General features: G+C 49.1%; 7 protein-coding genes across 7 annotated transcripts; 1 reads left to right on the top strand and 6 right to left on the bottom strand.

Annotated features, from left to right (window-relative positions):
• Positions 1-15: 15 nt before the first annotated feature.
• Positions 16-1,461, bottom strand: N7533_001135 (uncharacterized protein; the record flags this gene model as incomplete). Its single annotated transcript, XM_057097785.1, has 3 exons — positions 16-332; positions 923-1,339; positions 1,389-1,461. 3 exons carry the CDS (start codon positions 1,459-1,461, stop codon positions 16-18), a joined length of 807 nt encoding a protein of 268 aa, XP_056966278.1.
• A 2,743-nt stretch (positions 1,462-4,204) lies between these two features.
• On the bottom strand, positions 4,205-4,517 carry N7533_001134 (uncharacterized protein; the record flags this gene model as incomplete). The annotated part of the gene is made up of 2 exons (XM_057097784.1): positions 4,205-4,332; positions 4,406-4,517. The coding sequence occupies 2 exons, from the start codon at positions 4,515-4,517 to the stop codon at positions 4,205-4,207; spliced, it is 240 nt and encodes a 79-aa protein (XP_056966277.1).
• A 1,591-nt stretch (positions 4,518-6,108) lies between these two features.
• Positions 6,109-7,861, bottom strand: N7533_001133 (MRS7 family protein; the record flags this gene model as incomplete). Its single annotated transcript, XM_057097783.1, has 3 exons — positions 6,109-7,167; positions 7,235-7,725; positions 7,795-7,861. 3 exons carry the CDS (start codon positions 7,859-7,861, stop codon positions 6,109-6,111), a joined length of 1,617 nt encoding a protein of 538 aa, XP_056966276.1.
• A 569-nt stretch (positions 7,862-8,430) lies between these two features.
• Positions 8,431-10,133, bottom strand: N7533_001132 (glycerophosphocholine acyltransferase; the record flags this gene model as incomplete). The annotated part of the gene is made up of 2 exons (XM_057097782.1): positions 8,431-9,160; positions 9,220-10,133. 2 exons carry the CDS (start codon positions 10,131-10,133, stop codon positions 8,431-8,433), a joined length of 1,644 nt encoding a protein of 547 aa, XP_056966275.1.
• Positions 10,134-11,608: 1,475 nt separating this feature from the next.
• Positions 11,609-13,307, top strand: N7533_001131 (serine hydrolase domain-containing protein; the record flags this gene model as incomplete). The annotated part of the gene is made up of 7 exons (XM_057097781.1): positions 11,609-11,699; positions 11,810-12,034; positions 12,091-12,157; positions 12,225-12,333; positions 12,410-12,490; positions 12,547-13,068; positions 13,149-13,307. 7 exons carry the CDS (start codon positions 11,609-11,611, stop codon positions 13,305-13,307), a joined length of 1,254 nt encoding a protein of 417 aa, XP_056966274.1.
• A 296-nt stretch (positions 13,308-13,603) lies between these two features.
• N7533_001130 (DUF2841 domain-containing protein) lies at positions 13,604-15,144 on the bottom strand (the record flags this gene model as incomplete). The annotated part of the gene is made up of 5 exons (XM_057097780.1): positions 13,604-13,974; positions 14,030-14,215; positions 14,266-14,718; positions 14,787-14,988; positions 15,061-15,144. The coding sequence occupies 5 exons, from the start codon at positions 15,142-15,144 to the stop codon at positions 13,604-13,606; spliced, it is 1,296 nt and encodes a 431-aa protein (XP_056966273.1).
• Positions 15,145-18,558: 3,414 nt separating this feature from the next.
• On the bottom strand, positions 18,559-20,367 carry N7533_001129 (glycosyl hydrolase family 79 C-terminal domain-containing protein; the record flags this gene model as incomplete). The annotated part of the gene is made up of 4 exons (XM_057097779.1): positions 18,559-19,378; positions 19,442-19,957; positions 20,021-20,120; positions 20,190-20,367. 4 exons carry the CDS (start codon positions 20,365-20,367, stop codon positions 18,559-18,561), a joined length of 1,614 nt encoding a protein of 537 aa, XP_056966272.1.
• Between the last annotated feature and the right edge of the window lie 165 nt (positions 20,368-20,532).

Here is a 20,532-nt window from a genome sequence, read left to right as displayed (position 1 = left end):
ATCTTAGCCCCTAAACTAACTCAATTTAGCGGCCCTCTCCATCATTTCGCGGGTCAGTTCGTCCGAGGGTTGGCGTCGGGCACTCAATCGGCCCATTCGCCGCAATTGGGCGATCATCGCTTCATCCCCAAAGTGGCTATTATGCTCGAACTCAGGTTCACGCCCATACGCCACTCGCGCTGCGTCCACAATGATTCGTGCGGTCATTCCGAACACGCGATATCGCTGCAGCCCACTCGGTTCCTGCGCTTCTAGCTTCTCCACCACCCGTTGTTCTTGACCCCCGCGAGGCTTGACCACCCGATCATTGACCGGTACGAAGAACTGGTGCACTAATGCAATGTGTCAGCTGCTTCCTGTTTCTGTGCCTGTTGCTGTGACTTTGCTTTTCGTCCCCGGGTTTAGGGTTTTCTTGATCCAGATCCAGATCCATTCCCATCCCATTCGAGGATCCACCATGAATCCCCACTCAAAGCATGGTCGGTGCGACATGCTCCCCCTGCCAGAGCCCTGCATATACCTTTCTCGGCCCTCATTGACATTCTCCAGTCCGATTTTGGCGAGACTGGAGCAAACGCCAACCGGCCCAGTGGGTCCCGTCTGACAGCGGCCCACCCCTTCCCATGCCTTTCCCATGTGTTTTGTAGCGTATTCGTAAAAAAGGGACCTTGATCCAGACCTGCCCGTTGCCTACCAGGCAATTGCCGACAGGGGTGGCAGAGGGAGAAGGAGTGGAATGGAATGGGGTGCCTGAGGGCCCTGGACGCCTTGAGGCTGAGGCTGAGGCTGAGGCTGCAGGGATAAACGCGTCCCCGGGTCGCCTCAAGATTAGGATTCGGGATTCGGGAATTGGCAGTGCAAGAAAAGGGGAACCCCAGAACGAAGAGAAAAAGGCAGAAAAAAAGGAAATTGGAAAACCTACTGCGCCAGTTGGAATGGTGCCACAAACTCCACGACCCGCGATACCACTGCCCTGGATCCGCACCCTGGTCACTGAGACCCTTACCCCGGTGCTCCCCATCGTCACTCTTAATTTCCAACCGTAAAAAGTCCGCAAACCGCGCCGTAAACACAGCTGCAACTTCGCGCGCATCCAGCTTAGGGATCAGCGAGATTTCGGGATCCGCATTCTCACCCGTAGCTTCGTCAAATGAGTGCAGCAACGCGACACAGGGCCGCACAACCAATTCCGTTTTGGCAAGATTTGCCGGTAACTCGCAGAGGTGCTCTACAGTAAATGGTGCCGGGAGTGGCTGATCGATATCGGATAGGCCGATCTCTTCCCATGCTTCGCGGCGTGCGGTCTGGAATGGCGTTTCGTCTAGTGTATCTGCCTTTCCTGTAAAATCATAAAGTTAGTATCAATATCCATACCTATACGCCGATACGAAGGTAAACGAGGCGCGGCATGAGCTTGGGCATGGGCATGAGCATGAGCATGAGCATGGCATGGCGTGGCATGGCATGGGCATTGGAATGGGAGAATGCTGATCATAGTGCAGGGATCGTCCCCCTTTTCCCCAGGAAAACAGATAACGCGTTTTCTTGACTAGGAATGCAGCCCTGCTGATCAGACGGCAGTTCCCTTGTTGCTTTTTTTGGGCCGAGTTCTGTTCATGCTCTTTGTTCTTTGCTTTTTGGGGCTGTTGAGGGACGTATTTCTTCTTGCGGCTGATTCTTCGCCGATCTCCACATACCTCCTGGTAAAGCAGCCTCGCCTGCGTCTAGATGTACAGAATCGGGTTAGCGCTTGCCTGCATGTTTTGCAGCGGCCTTGTTTCCAGGGCCTCTCCTTGATTCCTCAGGGGTAAAGAAGGGAAGGAAAGGGAAGGGAGCACGCGTACACGAACTCAATGTCTTGGACCGGATCGTAATCACAACTCGCAGCTCGCCTTTAGGATCGGCATACAGCAATATCAATACTGCGGCCCGTCGGCTGAGCGGGACGTCTCCATACGCCGTTGGCGGAGGAACGTATGTTCGAAGTCTATTGATAGCTTCCTAGTCACGTAGATCTGTCAGCAACGAAACAAACCCGTTAACTCCATGATTATTGCTTCTTTTCTTTTTTTCTCTGCGTTTGCGTTTGCTTTTGCGTTTTCCTTGGAAATGTGTATCTTTGGGTAAGGTTTTTCTTTCCCGGTTCTTTCGTTCTTCTGACCACGCGATCCAGGTTGTGTTTCAGCGCCATCACACTGGCAAGGGATGTCCATCCACGGCGGTACGCCCATGACGTAGAAAGCAAGACATGTGTTCCAGAAGCAGTGGGCAAACTTGTCATGCCAGGATGAATATCAGACTTCTCACATTTCACATCTCATCTCATCTCATCTCAAATGACCAGCATCCACGCATCAGAGCGGGTCAAACGGGCCCAAATGTGATGGCTCCACATGGACGGAGAGCGAAATGAACCGAGAACCGAAAGCAGTTCGTGGAGAGGAGATAAGGAAACGGGAAATTGGTCCAAAAAGCAAGCATACAGCAATTCCTGCAGCGAAGTGGAGATCGTCGACCAGAATGGTAAATCCAGGGCGTGGGAAATGCAAATGGCGTACTCCGTAGACGGACACGCGTGCGGATAGTCGCAGAAGGAAATGAAGAACTTGGACTTACCAGGGAAGCGGGATTTAGTCGTGGCATCAGGGGCTTGTGGGGGGGCGTGTAGCACTGGCAATGGGCAAGTGGTGAATCTGCGAATGATTTGGAGTAGGTGTAGTTGACGCCTTCTCATTGTAGAAGGAGTAGAAGTACTAGTAGTACTGGGATGTGGAGTGTATAACTTGATAGCCCCAGTTAATGCGGAGGGGAAACTCGTAGCCGAGGCCGAGGTCGCTCTGCGGGGGTGACTAATGGGCCGAGTGCCCTAACTTCAACTTCAACTTGCATCACTTCGATTGCCATTTGCCATGCAGGTGACCGTCTAGTATGTATTTACTTCTCCTATCTTGATGTGCAGAGTGCGCTTGATTTTTTATCTACAAAGTTCAATCATGTGCCCGCTACAATATATAGAGAAGAAAGAAATATCATTCTACTGACAAACTAAATGCCAGAACAACAATAAACCCATCCCGTTGCTTGAGTGATGTAAATGACAGTAATTCGGAATCCTGGGCATAATACCTGCAAAAGACGCAGAGGCACGTATTAATTTCCGATGATTGCGTTGATGTTGTGGGGGATTCCGAAAATAGCCCTGTAGAAATCATGAATGTGCTTAACCCCGACTGAATGATCAACACAAGTGCTAGGAGGGTGTCCAGACCACCTAACACTTAAGCATTTCCCCCGAATCTATGGGTCACCCGCTGACACGCATTCGGGATGCAGGTCGGTATCTTCTGAAAGCCGCAGCTGTCCGAGTGTTTCCTGTAGATAGTACATTAGCAAGAACTTGGAGGATACTCATTGAACATACCTCAATTTCAGTGTGCAAGGAAGAGTATTTGGGTCGGTAGGCAAAACTCATCTTGCTACCAAAAGGTGCCCACGATTGTGTTGCTGCTCTTTTTGTCGAAGTTCTCTTTCGTCCTCTTGGGAATGAATATCGACGACTGATCAGAGAAGCTTTCTTCTTTGATACCCTTTTCATCACGGTGGCCCTTTTTTTTCTCTTCCCCACCGGAGTTGGCGAGGATTCACTCCATGTTCTTGTCCATTTTTAGGTTCCAGATTACTTATCAAGAACTACTGTCCCCTCGACAAGTTCCGATCCGAGATGATTAGACTCGCGATGGAAACGTCTTCCGAATTTAGCGGCAAATTCCGGATCAAGGGCCCTTTAAACATTAGCAGTCTACCGGTCAATGTCCTTCGTGAATAAGTGACAAGGAAATACGTGACAAGGAAGATAAGACTCACGCCATCCATTCGAGAGCATCGCAGTATTTGGGGATTTCTCTAAATCCTTGTCTTGGCTCGTGTCGGTAGACTGCATTGCGCCAGCCGCCTAGCAATACCCATTTCTTCAGGGCACACTCTGCGGCGTGATTTGGAGAGCGGTAATCTCTTCGAGTTCTGGGGGCATAAATAGACACTGACGCGAGCAAAAACGCATAAATTAGTACTGGGATTAATTGAAAACTTCTCGCCTCTTGAACGAGACGTGGTGGAACGTTGAGGACAAACGAACCAGCACCAGAACCAGGATGTTTCTTGTTGAAATGCTTTCCAGTTCATCCGGCCAAGGAAACTACTTGCCTCATATCTCCCCGTTCTCTCCGACGACAACTTCGCAGACGACCGAGTGTATCGGGTTAATGTATGAAGTGGCATTGGGAGGTGCGGTCTCGAGTGGTATTCCTTTGAGCTTGAGGTTTGTGATTGGGCCTGTTCATTTCTAGTCAGTATAACATGATTTGATTCCGTTTGGATCCGAACCGGGTGTGAACTTTAGATTTACCGTGAAAATAACCAAATGTCGGATGGGGGTTGATGGTGTTAAGGACTTCAGGGTTGTTGAAGTCCGCCTGTGTGAGAAGCTTTTGCTCGGTACCAGGGTTGTTGTCGATCATCTTGATGTTGAATAAATTGGAAGAGCGACTTGAAAGGGGGAGGTGAAAGAGTACTAAGGTAGGAGAAGAAGAAGAAGGAAGAAAAGAAATTGAATGGTGATGATGGAAGGAAGGGTCCAAGTCTTTTGTGAGAGACGTCAACAACGAATGGACTCCCACTGTGCACTTCTCACCGCCAGCCCTGGAGGTAGTAGTAGGCCCCGGTAACTGAGTACTTTGTACCAGTGCTAACTATCTCAGTAACTTGAACTCATAATATACCTCGGTGGTACCAGGGGGCCAGGCGCTCCCCGGACTCCTACTAGTAGCCTTCCAGCACGCACACCCATCAAGGTGATGCGTATTAAGATAAGCAAAATGATGAAGCCTACCTTGGAAAATAACAACTAATAATATAATCACTGTAGCCATGGGCAGTATATACGTATCGGATGTGCAGTATACCCAGGTAGTAAGCATTATTAGTGTATTAACAATCCTGATACTGGATATATAGCTCTGTGCCTCGTGTGGGCTAGAATCCACTGGCTTCGATTAACGGTATCCTATGTAGATATGAGGTACTAAGGACGTTACAGTGAGGTTCAGGGTGTATTTAATATAGTAATAAAAGGATGGGATAGTTAGTAACTAAGATCTAGGAAAAGAGAAGAGATAGGATAGAGAGAATAGTTAACTAAGTCTATACTGCCTAAGACTATTTGATTGGTGGATAGCGGTTATAAAGGTTACTGTCTATGGGCTCTACTTTTATCTTTTCGAAAGACTAGTTGACAGTCTAAGGCAACGTACAAAGAGCTACGTTACGTGACTATACGCTAACACTAGTAATTGCCGGGGGCGGCAAATGAAAGCATGGCTCGCACCTGATGGGTGCTTCGCAATAAGCTTAACTTTGCGGATCCTACTACTACTAGGAGAAGCTACGCCCTATAGTTAGTCACTAGCTATATCTACCTTGGTACTACTAGTACACCACACTTTTTCGCTAAATATTTCAGACTGTTACTATATTTAATTAGGACTGATCCCTGTGGTAACACTCACGTCACCGGGTATGATACAGCAGCTTTTCTAAATCGACAGGATAGGGTGCCCAGCCTGAGATAGCCAAACTTTGAAGGTGTCCACTTACTACTAGTAGTAGTGCCCTATTTCAACTTCAAGGTCACTTACCTTTGTCCGGATATGGGGAAATTGAGAATTTTCACATATTTTTCTATCGATACATGCTATTCATTGTCAGAACACTATAGCACTAGCTATTGTTCTGCATCAGGAACCTCCAATGCTAGACTCCGCAGCGAAGAATTAACGAAGATACCAGGACAAGACAAGATGGGGAAGTAAAGAACGAATCAGCAGTCAAATGTCCAGACAAGACGAATAGGTGGAGATGGAGATGGGGAGTCAAAGGATGGAGAGGGGTAGTCTATCAACATCGTAATAAAAAAAAGTAACACAAGATGAGAACCGAAGGGGAGGACCAGACCGGAGAAGTAAAAAGAAAGTCTATATGATCAACAGTGCAAGCCCCAAAGCAAATCGCAGCCAAACGAATAAAAGAGACATGTGTATAGTGAAGTACAGCTTACGAGCTCTGGCCCGTCTTCTTCTCGGCCTTGGGGGTTTCCTCAGCCTTGACGCCCTCGTTCATGGCCTCGTTGGCCTCGGCCGATTGCTTGGCAGCGCTATCGGCAGCAGCCTCGATTCTGGCCTCCTCCTTCTCATCGATATCCTCGATATCCTTGGGGGCGGAGACACCCTTGCCCTCGTTCTCGCTGTTTTGCTCGTTCTCCTCCTCGATCAGCTCTTCCTGCTCCTTGATAACCTCCAGACGCTGCTTGTTGGTGGCAGCGCCCTCGGCGTTGTGAACCTCGAGCTCAATCTCGTGGAAGAGTTCCTCGGGGATGCTGGAGAGAACAGACTTCAGGGCGTCAACCTGCGAAGCCATCTCGGACTCCTTGCCGCCCTGGGTGTACATGTAGGCGTTGCTCAAAACGAGCAGGGTAGACGGGACACCCTGCTTGAGACGGAGGTCTAGCCACATGGTGAGATCCTCACGCAGACGAGCGGGAGAAACACCGTGTGTGCGGATACCGCGGGAGGCACTAGCCATCTGCAGCTCCGGGACAGAGAGTGACTGCACACCTTCGTAGAATATGGCGCGGTCGTCACGCTTGATCTGGCGCATGCGGTGACGGATATTGTAGCGGAGCATGGCGTCGGTGCCGAACGAGTTCAAGTTCATGTAACGGCAGATGGCGACCAGCTGCGGACGGGACAGGTTGTCCAGGGTCAGATCATCCTTGAAGATCTTGCAGACCTTGATAACGTCCTCGGTCGAGGGAGACTCGCCGGTGGTGCGGATCTTGCGGAAGAAGTCGGTGAACTCGTCGTTCTTCACGGTCGCAGCGGTCAAGGGCAGGCCGGTTTCACGCAGGGTGTTGCGCAGGAAGCTGGAGACTTCCTTGCGGGTCGAGCTCAGGTTCAGAGCCTTCTTCTCGCGAGCGCTCTGGCCCTCATAGGTGCTGGGCAACAGGTTGGGGAAGATCTTCAGGGCGACTGGGAGCAGGAGTTCGGCAAAGGGAACGATGAGGAACATCGAGAAGGGGACAAGTCGACCCAGATCCTTGGTGGTGCGTTGGAGCTGTTCCAAAAACACATGTTAGCCAATCTGATTCCACGACCCTCGACGCTCTGCATTTCTAACGAACCTGGCGGTGCTCTCTGCGGCTTAGCTCATATCCACCTGCCATCTTCAGTGCTAGACGCGAACTGATCTTGACCTCTGTAGCAAGCAGCTTTGTGCCATCCCAGTAGTGCTGGGCCTCCTTCTTAATCTTTTGGCCGATGGTCAACTTCTTGACATCCTTCTTGACCTCGATCTTCTTCTCTTCGGGGGCCGTAGTAGCTTTGCCAGTGCCCTCTTGCGCAGGCGCCTTCACGTCTTGCTTCGTTTGAGCAGCTGATTGGGATTGCGCTTGCTCCTGGGGGAGCGGGATCTTGGCATTTTCGGCATTGAAGCCGGGAGGGGGGTATGACTGAGAGGAGTTGGATGTGGAGGTCTGTTCGGTAGAGTATGCCCGCTGATGGGGGATCAAGATAGCGAGAGCAGTGACTTGCGATGGAATTCCGCGACCATTGAAGAGAAGGCTGCTGGCCGCGGCCAGAGACGCTGGGCCAAGGGCAGTAGCACGGCTACGAGCTATTGTAGCGCATCGAAAAGTCAATTACAGTTGTCGCAAATATTCATAATCTTAGAGATCGATCTTACCGGTCAATGCCGGGCGCAAAGCGGAGGCATTGCGCACCAGACGAGCGGATCTCATTGTGGCGGACATTTGCGGAAATGTTGGGAGAAAAGGAAGAGAGGTTCGAAGAGTCGAGCAGGGGGATTGCGGGATGCGCAACAACGATTAAGCGGTTGGACCACGATATTCGCGCGATGGATATGATGATAAAATAAATTGAAGACCGAATTTGGATGGAAAAAACGACTGGAAACGGCCCGACAGGATGTTGTGACGCCGGAATCCAATCGATCACGTTGATCGCACGTGACCTTTAGCCTCGGAGATGCGTCGGAGTTAATTGCCGCTCAGCAGTGGCGAAGTCTAGACCCCTGCAGTTATAAATTAGTGTCCAGCAGGTGCTTTGTAGTTTACGGTAGGGAAATTATCACTAGTATATGCGTAGATCAATTAATATAGATCATCGTGACATCGTCAAACGGCTCATCCAATAACCTCATTCTATGTACTCGCCCGGCAGAAAGCATAACCGCCAAATCAGATAACAACAACGCAAGAACAGGTAGGGTAGATTCAACAGTGTATGGCGATAACGCGGGAAGAAATGAATGCACGCCTAGGGTATCATAAACGAATGGAAAGGGGGTATCCCCACAACTTTAATTTCTCTCTCGAAGCATGGAATCGGTCTTGGCCGGGTCCTCGGTGCCAGTGGTGACTACCGCCATCGGATCCAGAAGTGGGATCCGATCGACGCTGTTCCGTTTCTCGAGTGGGACCGGTGCGTTCAAAGCATCGGAGGCACTATCCGGGAAAATATATGGGCTAACGCCGCCACCCTCGGGCGAGCTTTGCCATCGTGCAACGTCCTGCTTCAGCTGCTCCAGCTCTTTCTGGAAGCGCTTGCCAAAGACGTCAATATAATAGGTGGCGCCGTTGTGAATACTCCAGGTGAACAAGGCCGCCATGTAAAGACCGCTCGCCCAGCGGTACCAGAACCAGATCGGCGAGGGGATCATGGTCGACAAAGCAAACCCATACTGAATGAACATGAAGGCTGGCTCCTGGAGAGCGTTGGGCAGACTCAAAACAAGCTTTCCGATCCAAGCCTTGGCGTAGGACTTTCGGAGCCAGGTGAAGCTGGTCGGACGTCCCGCGGCGATCTGATCGGCGCGGCGTACGGTAATCAGGAAATGGTATCCCAGTTGCCAGACGATATAGGGTACTGTGGCCCAAATAATCATCGCACCAAGTGAGTAGTGCTCCGGGTCACCGGGCTGGCTGAACTTGATCGAGTAGATTGCGGGAAATCGTTCTTTCAGCATATCCACTGGCGTCAAGTGGACCATGCAGTGCAGGGTAACAGGAGGCATGATGTGGATAAAGGTGCTGGATGGTATCTCATTAGTTTATGTCCGAAAGAGAATGAATCGGCCCAGAGGACATACCTGACAACCTTGTCCATACTGTGGAAAACAAGTGAGTTGCGCCACATTGCGATGGCCGCCGCATTATTTCCGAACGTTAAACAAAAGGTGCCAATAAACAACCGTTTCGAGGACGGGAATACCCAGACGCAGAGCATGCAAAGCACGTTGACAAAGTAACAGAGATCGGCGAGGAAGTAGTGGTAGCCCTTGGCGTGGTAGGTGAAGTAGCGGATCGGCATGAAGTAGGCCAGTTGCAGGGTGTACCAATAGTAGAAGTACTCTGGGCAAGCACCGATCAGATAGCCGCTGATGAAAATGTTGAGCACGCCAGCGATGAAAGAGGTCTTCTCGCGCAAGGTAACGGTCGCTGTCTTGCTCCATTGTTTACCCAAGCGCTCGACACCGGTCTTCATGCGACGGCGATATTTGTCGAGCTGTTCATCGGCGGTCGGAACGCGACGCTTGAACTCGCCCACCACGCGGTTTCTAGCGGTTTGGCCGGTGGTCCGAAGCTTCTCGCGCTGCTTCTGGACCTTCTCCTTCTGCAGGTTGATCGCGTGTTGCCATTTCTCAAAGCGCTGTGTGAGCTGGATATTGTCGAGCAGATCGAAGATGCTGAGCTTATCAAGAGGCGGGAAGGTCTCCCAGTCTTCTTGATAGGAGCTACTGTTGGAGCGCGACAGTTTGGGAGAAGCTGGAGGGGAGTAATAATCATCGTGGTCATAGTCGTCAAGGAAGGGGTTATCGAGAGGTTCGAGAAGCGGAGTGGAGGCAATAGACTCGGAAGCCATGGTGCCGGTGGACGATTTTCTACGCTCACGCGCGCTGGCGTCCTGCATGAGGAACTGTTGTTGGAAGGAGAAGATGGTAGGGCCGTCTTGATAGTGAGGGTAAGGCCGGCTGAGGAAACGAGCAAATGTTAGCATCCCCATGATGAGAGATTCCCAAGAAGGCGCATATATAATAGTATGTTGCAAAGGAGAAGATGCTTTGAGCAAGGCAAGGTTTAAATGGAGGGGATATACTAGTAGTGACTTTACCTTGAGACCCGATCACGAAGCCGCCTCCAAACACAACCAGGGTTCACGCGGGGAGACCACAGTCGATCACGCAGCACGAAAACGGAGATAGTGGCACACCGTTTGGGTGGTTTGAGAAAGGATGTTCTCCAACTTGAAAGGATGGTGAGGGGGAAGAAACAACAAAACAGAGAAGGTAAATGGGAAATGTGGTCTGGCGGTGACTGGTGGTTGGTTAAGGAGCTGCAGAGGAGCTGTTGTCGGGTCGGCCAATCATAGTGGATCATGTAGGCAGGTGACTAGCCCACCGTAACTAATACCTAGGTACCTTAAGTACATAATGATATTAAAGAACACAGTGTAAAATTAAAGATAGTACTTCGTAACTACTACTAGTATTACCTAGATACCGTGACTTACCGTGACCTCGGCTTGAGTGAGGCTTACCCAGGCCAGAGATGCTATATATAGCACCAGTTAGCCATTACCAGTATCTAGGTAACTACTACTAGTAGTATAACTATGCCCAAGCTTCAATAAGCGAGCTAAGGCCAATACTACTACCTAGTAGGTAGTATAGGCTACTAGTACTACTAAGCACCGGAAATAACTTGAATATACTTATAAACAAGAAAGCAAAAGATAACAGCCCCGGAGCCTGAGGTGATAGAAATCAGCAACTGAGCAATACAAGCCCGAAAAGGAAATAAGCTCATGTTCAGAAGCCTAACATATTACCTAGGTAGTACCTAGGTATGTATTTCGAGTCGTGAACCCTTTTTTTTTCCGTCCCAAATGGTACTAGTAGTATAGGTTAACCCATCAACCTACACAGTTCTATTTGCCACTTTTGAGCTCTCTATTCCTTGAAGTTGGAAGCCTTTCAATTTAAGCCAGAAATCACCGAGAATGAGTAGTCCGTCTCTTGAGAACGTATCTCAAAATCACCAATCACTCCTCGATGAGGAGTATCTTCACCAAGAATTCCCCATACCCTAACACTCCCATCGACCTTTTTCATGTATGGGTCGACATAGGAGCTCTTACTAGCTCATAAATCGGCGAGTCTCTGATACCTAAGCTGCTACAACTTGAGCACGAAATTGAGAGTCTTTAGACTAAGTCTCATTCTCCAGTTCGGTGATCGCCGATGCTAAGTTGTTCACATTATCAATGACCCCACAACCTCGGCCCCGTTCCTGTCAAACTTGACAGCGACCTCGGTTATCCGGATGCTCAAGCCCCCACCTGCACCCCAGAAAATCGGCGGAACCAAGTTCATACAACCTCTTTTTCAATTTGAAAGGGCTAGCTTTTGCTTATGCTCTTGAGATAGTAAATTCATAGGATTGGATCGATGACCTGATCAGAGGTTCCCTATAAAAGCCATGGATGAGGTCACCCGCATTCTCGACGGTTTCACAGATCCGACAACAGGTTCATTGCATGGCGCAATATTTGTTGTTATCGACAGCACTGGTAAGAATAATTCCCGCTTTCTCGTTACTCTCGATCTAGTCTTTCTGCCCCGAGGTCACCGGAATTCTACTAGTAGCTACCATACGTGCATCCTTGACACTCATAGACAGGCAAAACGATATATGAACGGACAAGTGGGAGAGCAACCTTCAAGGATGGAAATCCAACAGCCCCTCAACTGGACTCATTGTGCTGGGTTGCATCAATGACAAAACTGGTAACCGGTGTTGCTATAATGCAGCTCGTGGAGCAAAATCTATTATCACTTGATGATGATGCCAGAGACTATGTACCAGAACTCAAAGAAGTTAAAATCCTTCGCGATATGGAAAGAAGTGACTCTCCCGCGATACTTTCTTTTATTTGCAATACATCTAACCTTCCATGCTAGATAATGATGGGCCTTCCGATACCTTTCTACCACGCCTCGAGCCGGTGCAAGGGAAACTCACAATCCGGTAGGCAAAGAAACCAATACAAAACATATCGGTCACAGATATCAACTGAAATTTTGAATGAATTCAGTGATCTATTATGCCATACGGCTGGTTTTGTGTATGACAGCTCTTCGCCACTTTTAAAGAAATGGTCTAAGTTCCACGGGCGTACAGCACATACATTTTGTGGGAGCATGGTCAGTTGGTCTTGAAACATCGGTTTTCTGAAAGCGGGAGACTAATATCTATTTTACTTTCTTCCCACCTGGGCAGGACGGCTATAAACATCCACTTATATTTGAGCCAGGCACCTCATGGGCATACGGAGCTGGCCTCGACTGGGCTGGCCGGGTTGTATGCATTCTTACTTATAATTATGCTCTCGCTATCCAAACACTAATATTTATCAGGTCGAATGCGTTTCAAACTCAACTCTTGAAGATTACATGCAGAAAAATATTTGGTCCCAGATAGGAGCAACATCAACCACTTTCCACCCTGAGCGACGTCGCAAGACCCTTCCCGATGCATTCGAAATGGGATACCGGGTAAACGTCGGCCACGGCTCTGAATCCGTTAAAGAAGGGCCTATAACTCTTCAACAACCTGCCAGAGACTGCCTGGGTGGAATTGGACTTTTTACTACACCTAGCGATTACATGAAGCTGCTTGCTGCACTTCTGAAAGGTGGAGACCCAATACTGTCTCATAACGGCATTGATATTCTCTTCCAACCACATTTGAGTAATTCATCGCGCCTAGCTATGCCGAAATCGCTTGGCCTTCAGATGAGTCGGATATTGGGAATTAATAGTGTGGATCACACTGATCAAGCAGACCATTGTCTTGGGGGTACGATTAATCTGAAGGATATCCCTGGTCGCAGAAAGGCCGGTACTGTCAACTGGAGTGGGCTGCCAAATTTACACTGGGTATGTTTTCTCTCTATATTTGCTTTCGTGAAGGAATATCAATTTCTGTTTTTTTTCCAAATGCTGATTACGAATTGAAGTGGATTGATCGCAAGACTGGCATAGCAGGTGCTCTTTTCACGCAATTAATGCCCCCTGGTGATGCCGCTGTCACCTCACTTCTAATCGAGCTGGAGAAAGCAACATACAGATCTCTTACCAGTGGGGCGGATTTTAACTCAATTATCCCGAGACTGTAGGCGATATCTAGGTACAATGGAGCTTTGAGCAGTACCATTTATTTTGGGAAATGTTACAGGGCAGGGTTTTAAAATTATGACCGGAAATTAATCAACCCAAATGACTATTTCCTTTCGAATGCGTATTCTGTGTAGTACTACAATTTGAGAAAGATTCGCTTCTGAACACACCACACAAAACACCATCCCAAAAAGACACATGCTCGTGTTCATGACTCGTGGCCATCGCCCGTTCGAGTCCAAAGGTAATGTATATGGAAAAAGAAGAAAAGAAACGCAGACACTTTCCAATTTGATCAGTAACCGTACTGAGATACATCCGGCATGGGAGGGACATTCGGCCAGTATTCGGTCGAAGGTTTGTCGGTAGGAACAAAGTGCTGTGGGTAATACCCCGGCAGGTAATTCGGTGTTTGTAGTAATGGTTTATGCTCGGTGTGGGGTTCGTGGGTGATTTCCGTGCGGCCCAAATTGACGGGGTATGCATTGAAACTGGTATTTGTTGGACTGCGTGGACCACTAGAATCACTAGTAGCCGGCGAGAGAGGCACCGCTTGCCGGTCCGATGCAGTACTCCGATTAACGTGATTTGATGACGCCCTCTCGCTATCCTGGTTGTCAGGCTCTGCGAGTTGAGTATGGAACACCTGAATCGATGTGTTCGCATCTGCGTTTTGTTAGCCCTTTTCAGAAGAACGAATATTTGAGATCCAAATGCTCACCAAGCTCTCCGTCAATGAATTGCTCCTCCATTTGACGCACGAAATAAATTTCGTCCAGTACTTCGAGCCTGCTAGCTGGGGTAATCTGTCGTCGTACATCCTGGCCAGCTTCACAAAGCTTTTCTGCTGTTATTCCATGGCTGTCTTTAAGCTCACAGAGGATATGGACTAATAGTTTAAGGCGAGCTACTTTGGTCAGTATATCTTTATCTGTATCATGATATCCTTGATCTTACGAGTCTTGAGGAGGTGGTCCGGTTCTTTGTGGCATACGCCTTCGGGCCACCAACCAGGCTTTGTCATTTCCGGATCGACGCGTTGCGATACCCCTGCGATCATTTTGCGTCCATTGTATGGAAAATGCACCTGTTTTCGGGGCTCGACCAGCTTGACGTATGACTTTGCAATGGCACGACAATTCAGCTGCTGGAAATCCTCAAATGCCTTCGTATAATAACTTCGCAGGGTATCCCGATCACCCACTCGGAGGACTGTTCGACACGGTGCCGCTGTCGGTGGGGGGGAAATGGATTTTGGAAGATCTCTTGCCGTAGGGCGTTGTCGCTTTCGTCGGCTTTGGCTAGATTGCCATTCGCAAGGAATCATTTCTGCGGGTCTCACAGGGCCAGCATTCATCCAGCCAGAGTTAGGTTGAGCACTCCATGGTGAAATGGATCCTTGGTTCGGGTCTACTAGTAGTAGCGATACAGATCAGTCAAATGATTCCACATTGCTGTCCGATTATCGTCATGCTTACTCGGTGTATATGGCATCGATTGAAGATTTGGTGGAATTATTTTCATGAATTGCTCTGTCACATCGGGTCGGATGAAGATGTTATCGCTAGCGGAAGAGGCCGATGATTCGGCATAGGAGGAGGAAGATTCGATGCGAGGCTTTCCATGCTGATCGAGATAGATAATGGCATAATGCGGATGAAGAGCATTTAGATATTGCAACTATTGTAGATATTCAAATCAATATCTAGTATGATATGGGATGCATGCTGGTCCTAGAAACATGCGACTTACGGTGTGGTTTGACTGGGGCACGGAGGTATCTGAATGACGCCGTTCCATCTCTCCGAGCTCCAGGTGAGTTCTTTTGGTACCCATTTCTTCGATGGGCAGAAAGTGTGACGAATCTTATTGCGCTTCACTGGTGAAATATGGATCGATCTGCTGTGGAGATGTCGTGTATGCTTGTTCGGCACGGGGTGAATAATTTGAATATTCAACACACCAACAGCGCAGAGCTTCTTTTTCAGATATTTGTCTGTTCTACTCTCGCAGCGAAGCAGACCCCTGGCGTGGAACGCACCTGAGAGCACGACTAATCAAAGGTGGATAAAGCACCCGACACCAGTAGTGGAGGGCAAAGCAATTATACATGGACGGGGGGGACCATAAAGTACAATAGCCCCACAGGTCGCGCCCCGATGCTTCCATGGCATGCGAATTGGCTAATGCAAGGACAAAAGGAATATCTGCGGCAGCGACTAGCCGGTGGCAATAAGAGCGATCTCTTGGGCTCGCGATCGGATCGTCGGTGCACTGGTCCCACAACAACAATCGACGAGTCTAACTAGGCCCAGCCCGCTTGGACACGGCAAGCCGGGCCTGCTGGTTTTTCCTGTTTTTGGCATGCTATAATTTGTTGAAGTCCCTCCCAGCGAACCACGGTTAGAAGGTCGGATAGGATATGTGGGGTTTCCGAGATTATCTCAACTTAGTATAGACGCCAGTCGATCCTACGCTTGGACAACAAGCCACTAGCCACACAAAGACCCTTCTCAAGGTGATGTATTCAAGTTGCTTGGGTCGAATCGTTCAACGATCAGATCATCGGATGCACCGAAGACACGACGGTGAAATCTATCCCGCGTCTTCCGTTGGGAAGCCAACAAATCACGCTTCGCCCGCCAGGGGTCTTCCAGTTGACAGAAGCAGCTTAATGTACTAGATCGACTGATTGCTCAGTCTTCTGGTGGGGAAATATTATCCCTACCAATCATATTATGGGATCGCCGATCTTGGGCCTCGTATCAGCCACGTCTCGGAGATCCCCACAGAATGGCTGGCCAAAGCGCCTCTGAAATCACCATCTGCAAGCCAGATCATTTTCAGCTCTAGAACGGTTGAAGTATTACGGAGTATGTATACTCTGTATGCAGCTAGAAATATCTCGCCTCTTCCGGTAGCCTATAGACAATATACAGAGAGTTCGATGCTGCTACCCTTAACCTTACGATAGCCACTGGCAAGGTCCACCGGATACGGACTCCGTACTTGTACATAATGGCAACTATGATCATCCGTGCACGGATCTAATTTCAAATGAAGTCCGAACCGGAAGGTTGCTCCGATATAGAGCTGTACAGTAGAGTGATTTCGAGAGTTCAATCAACGGAGGAGCGAGCGTCCTCGAAATGGAAGAAAGTATAGACGGACCGATGGACAACCGCCTAGGCTTCCCCGAGAGATTTAAAATCCACCATTGAATCTTGAGCTTATTCAACCCTACGGAGCTCGGCTTGGCAGGCCCGGTGAGGCGGATCGGTGGTCTTTTTTTTAAATTGTTTTTTTCCTCCTCTCTTTTCGTCTCGACAATGGTAAATCTCGGGGTCTGCCACAAGGCTCGACTTTGACACCCCACTATGCACGAGAATAATTGGTTGCTGACCCCGAAATAATCTGCTCTGTTTTTTTTTTTGACAAATACATCAAACCCCGAGGTCACGCTGACGACCGTAAGTCCTTCCAGAGGTGGGCCTTCTCCACGCTTGGGCGAATTAAAAGTGGAACCTCGGCCGAGGCAAAACCGATAGTCAAACGGCGACGGCCGATAAAACGACGAAGAAATCTATAATTCCACAAGGCTACCCATTAAAATCAATTTTCAGACCCCGGATCGACAGTCGAAGTCCCCTCGGTTGATCGACAATGAGGGTAGCTGGTCTGAGCCGTCAAAGGATGATGAATGATCGGAAGTTGCATATACTCCCGTCCACTTTTTGTCGATAAACGCAGCCGGTGCCACCGACGTGACCGAACTCTGCGATGCAGCAGTGACTTTGACTGCACTCCATTCATCCACTCCTCCACTCCCGAGGTCCTGCCTACCGCTGCAACAACCAAGATCCTGGCCCTCCAGAACGGTTTTGCTTTTGCCGTAGACAATCTAACTATTGCAATCTCGCCTGGCTCCATGCAACCGGGAGACTTTTCCTGGACCATTCATTCGAGCGGAAACCACTTTCGACAGCACTGGAAAACGAAGCCAAGAAGCAGTCAAAATCATTTTGACAAGGGTCTGCAGATGCAGGCATGCCGTAACCCCCCCCCCCTTTTGCACGATTTAGGGGGGGTGAGGGGAAGAAACAGAAACTGGTAAAATGCCCCCAATGCAACGAATGGCTCAGCTTCTTCGGTTCAGGGTCACTTGGCAAACTATAACCCGCTTTGAAATGATTCACAGTAGCTTCCGCTGCCAAAAGGACCCAAAAGCCAAACAGGCGGAACCATCATTAACCCCGTATTTGAAGATGGCGACGTACCACCGCCTAACTCTCTTCACCATCGACGCAGGTGGCGTAGAAAGGACGCGCCCCTTGCGTAGCGAGCGGGGGCCAAGCCTGATACTCGTACATGTTCCTCGGGCTGTACAACAACCAAGCCCTGCACTGGTGCCTATGGCCGATGAGAGTCTGTTTGCATCGCGCGCGCGCATACTAGCCTAGGCCCGAGTCGAAGACAAAAGTACCAGTTTGCCCCTCTAGTCCTTCTGTTCGTGTCACCGTTGCAGGGTTGTTACAGATGGCAAATCCCTGGTACCGGGAAATGGTTGCATGGATTTGCAGAGTACATACCGTCATTGGACAATAATCGTAGGCTTTACGGCATTCGAGACCCGGGTGTTCCCAGTCGTTATTCAAGCAGGCTTTGATCACCCGGTCTGATTCTTCCTAACACAGACTGGGCTGGGCATGAGGCTGAAACTATAGCGGTGACTACTGGATGAACGGCTCTCTGTGATCGGCGAGAGGAAGGGCGAGGCGGGCAAGCTTTGGGATTTGGAATTGCATTGCGAATCGACTTCTGATTTTCAACCCACCGTCAAAAACTGTGGATCTTTAGATTTTTAGGCCTCCAACTGCTTAGGCGCGGGATTTGATTCCGTGGATTTTAGAACTCAAATGCAGACCGCTTAGCGTTCTTAATTACGTCCTAGTTTAGTTTGCTGGCTGGTTGAATCTCCACAAATAGCCCCATAATTGGTATTCCACGACTCACGAACTCGCTTGTTTCAGACGAAAATGTCATCTAGATGACTCGGGATTGCAAGTCAAGCTTTGGTCATGCTACTCCGTAGAGTGATTCCGACATGAATCTAGATTTCACGATAGCAGATCGATCTGGTCTTCCCCAACGCCACATGTGTCCCAAGTCCCAAATAGTGTGAATCTATCTAGGGATACGAAGCCACGATCGCCATAAGACAGGGAAAAGAGAAGCATGGAAACAGGGAAACTAAGAATCTAGGCTCAAGATAACAGCACTCGAGTATGGAAGCTCAACTTCCACCTCTCCCCGACCCCCAACGTTCACAGTCTCACCAATGGTGATATTTCCCAACCGCACGGGTGCACCCCCTTTCAATTCATAGTTATAGGACCAGCCATCCCACGATATTCCTGAAATGGAGTCGCTACCATTTGCCAGGAGTCGTTGCACTGATAGGGATCTGACCGAGATATCGGACAAACGGAAGGTATACTTACCCGAAGGTCGCCGAGCTGCCGGTTCCCCTGTGCCGGTGTAGTTATACTCCTGCATGTTTATCACAGCAATTCGAGCAAGGTTTCCACTCACATATGCAGCATATGCGGCGTCTGTTTCGTGGGACATCGGCAGACTAACGACTTGGACTTGTGGGCTGTTGCTCTCGCTATCGGAGTCTCCACCCCGCAGCATAGCGGCCACCATAACATTGCCGTAGTAAGGAGCCTTAGTGCCTATCGTGGCCTTGTCAGTCTGAATTGGCTGCCAAGAGGCGTAACGATAGTTCGTTCCTTGGTGCATGTGGGTTCGGCGGATACTCTGCGATGCGCAGTATAGGTTGAAGTCGACTCCCCAGAGAGCAGCGCCGAAGGAGTTGGAAAGCCCAGGCTTGCCCTGGTGGTAGAGTGAGTTTGTTTCGCCAAGGATGTAGGGTATATCTTTTGTCAGTCCTTGTTCGTTGAGCACGCGAGATAAGTTGACATGCTGAGTAACACTGTGGACGGTTGACGTGTGGTTCATCAGGGTCTTCGCCAGAGTCACACCGGGCTGGTCTGCACCCCCAATATAGCTGAGAATGTCAGCAAGAAATATTCAATCCAAGGTTTTGAAAGCGTTTTTCTGGATTTCTTACTTGTGCATAGAGTTCAATCCAATGTCATGATCATCATCTAGTCCTGCCTGCCACGCTTTGACAGGGTCCATGCCATTAGAGAGACCAGCAAATGACGGTGCCATATACTTATAGGCTGAATATGTAGCCAGCTCCGGGCAACTTTTCTTAAGCTGTCGTTTTATGATTTTTGTCTTGGCCAACCACTCATCAACATAAGACTTCTCATCCCAGTCGGCCGGACGGGCAGGATAAGCCGTGAACAAGTCGGGCTCATTTCCCAACTCCCAGTAGGCAAGCTTTCCATCTTTGAGAGCCTTGCAGGCAAGAGGGACAGTACCCAAAAGGGTGTTCATCCCCGCTGTCCCATTTTTTCCAAGATTGAATCCGTGGCTGAATTTAGTTCCTGGCCATGTTGAATAGGACTCGAAGTATGAATCTCCAATATATATGATAGATGGATAATCGGTCGAAAGAGAAGGAACTACCGTTCCGTTGATTGAAGTCTTCAGATCGGGGTCGTACAAAGCCAAATCTCTATGACAGCAGGTATTAGAAAATAGCATTATTGTTAGGTTCGCGAATATCAATTCCTCTCACTGGGTATTTCCACCGACGCGAATATGTGGTTTAGCACCCTGGAGATCTGCAAGGTTGTCCAGCAATTGATTCGAGAAATGATTGGGCTGCGATAAATTTCCTAAAAGATGAAGTCAATATCGTTATTGCATTGGGGGTGGTGGCCACCATGACGCTAGGATATATATACCTGCAAAATCTGGAAATGACGAAAACTCGATGGAAAACGACACGAAAGGCTGTAAAATTGCAGCACCAACACCCTCAGGTGCATCCTTGCTCACTTGGATCGGAAATGAGCTATCGCGTTCAAGAACCGTCGGCGCGGCAACAACCGCCGTAGCACCGAATAGCAGCGAAACAAGCATGGCTGAGCTCTGATCACGTATCATTGAGAAGCTGAATCTGAATGTCAAGTAACTCACTTCTTCGAAATCGCGAATTCTCCTGTATTTATGCCAGAGCGGCAAACAGAAGGTAGGTTATTGACGTCGCTTGTGACATCTCTTCAAAAGCCGCCTGTAACAAGGTAA

The sequence above is a fragment of the Penicillium manginii genome (genome assembly GCF_028828005.1).
Source record: "Penicillium manginii strain IBT 31320 chromosome Unknown utg000001l:1.0-3466041.0:1.0-3467806.0, whole genome shotgun sequence".
In the NCBI taxonomy this organism is placed as follows: Eukaryota; Fungi; Ascomycota; class Eurotiomycetes; order Eurotiales; family Aspergillaceae; genus Penicillium; species Penicillium manginii.
Note: the sequence above shows the minus strand (reverse complement) of the source record. Positions and strands in the feature narration are given on the sequence as shown.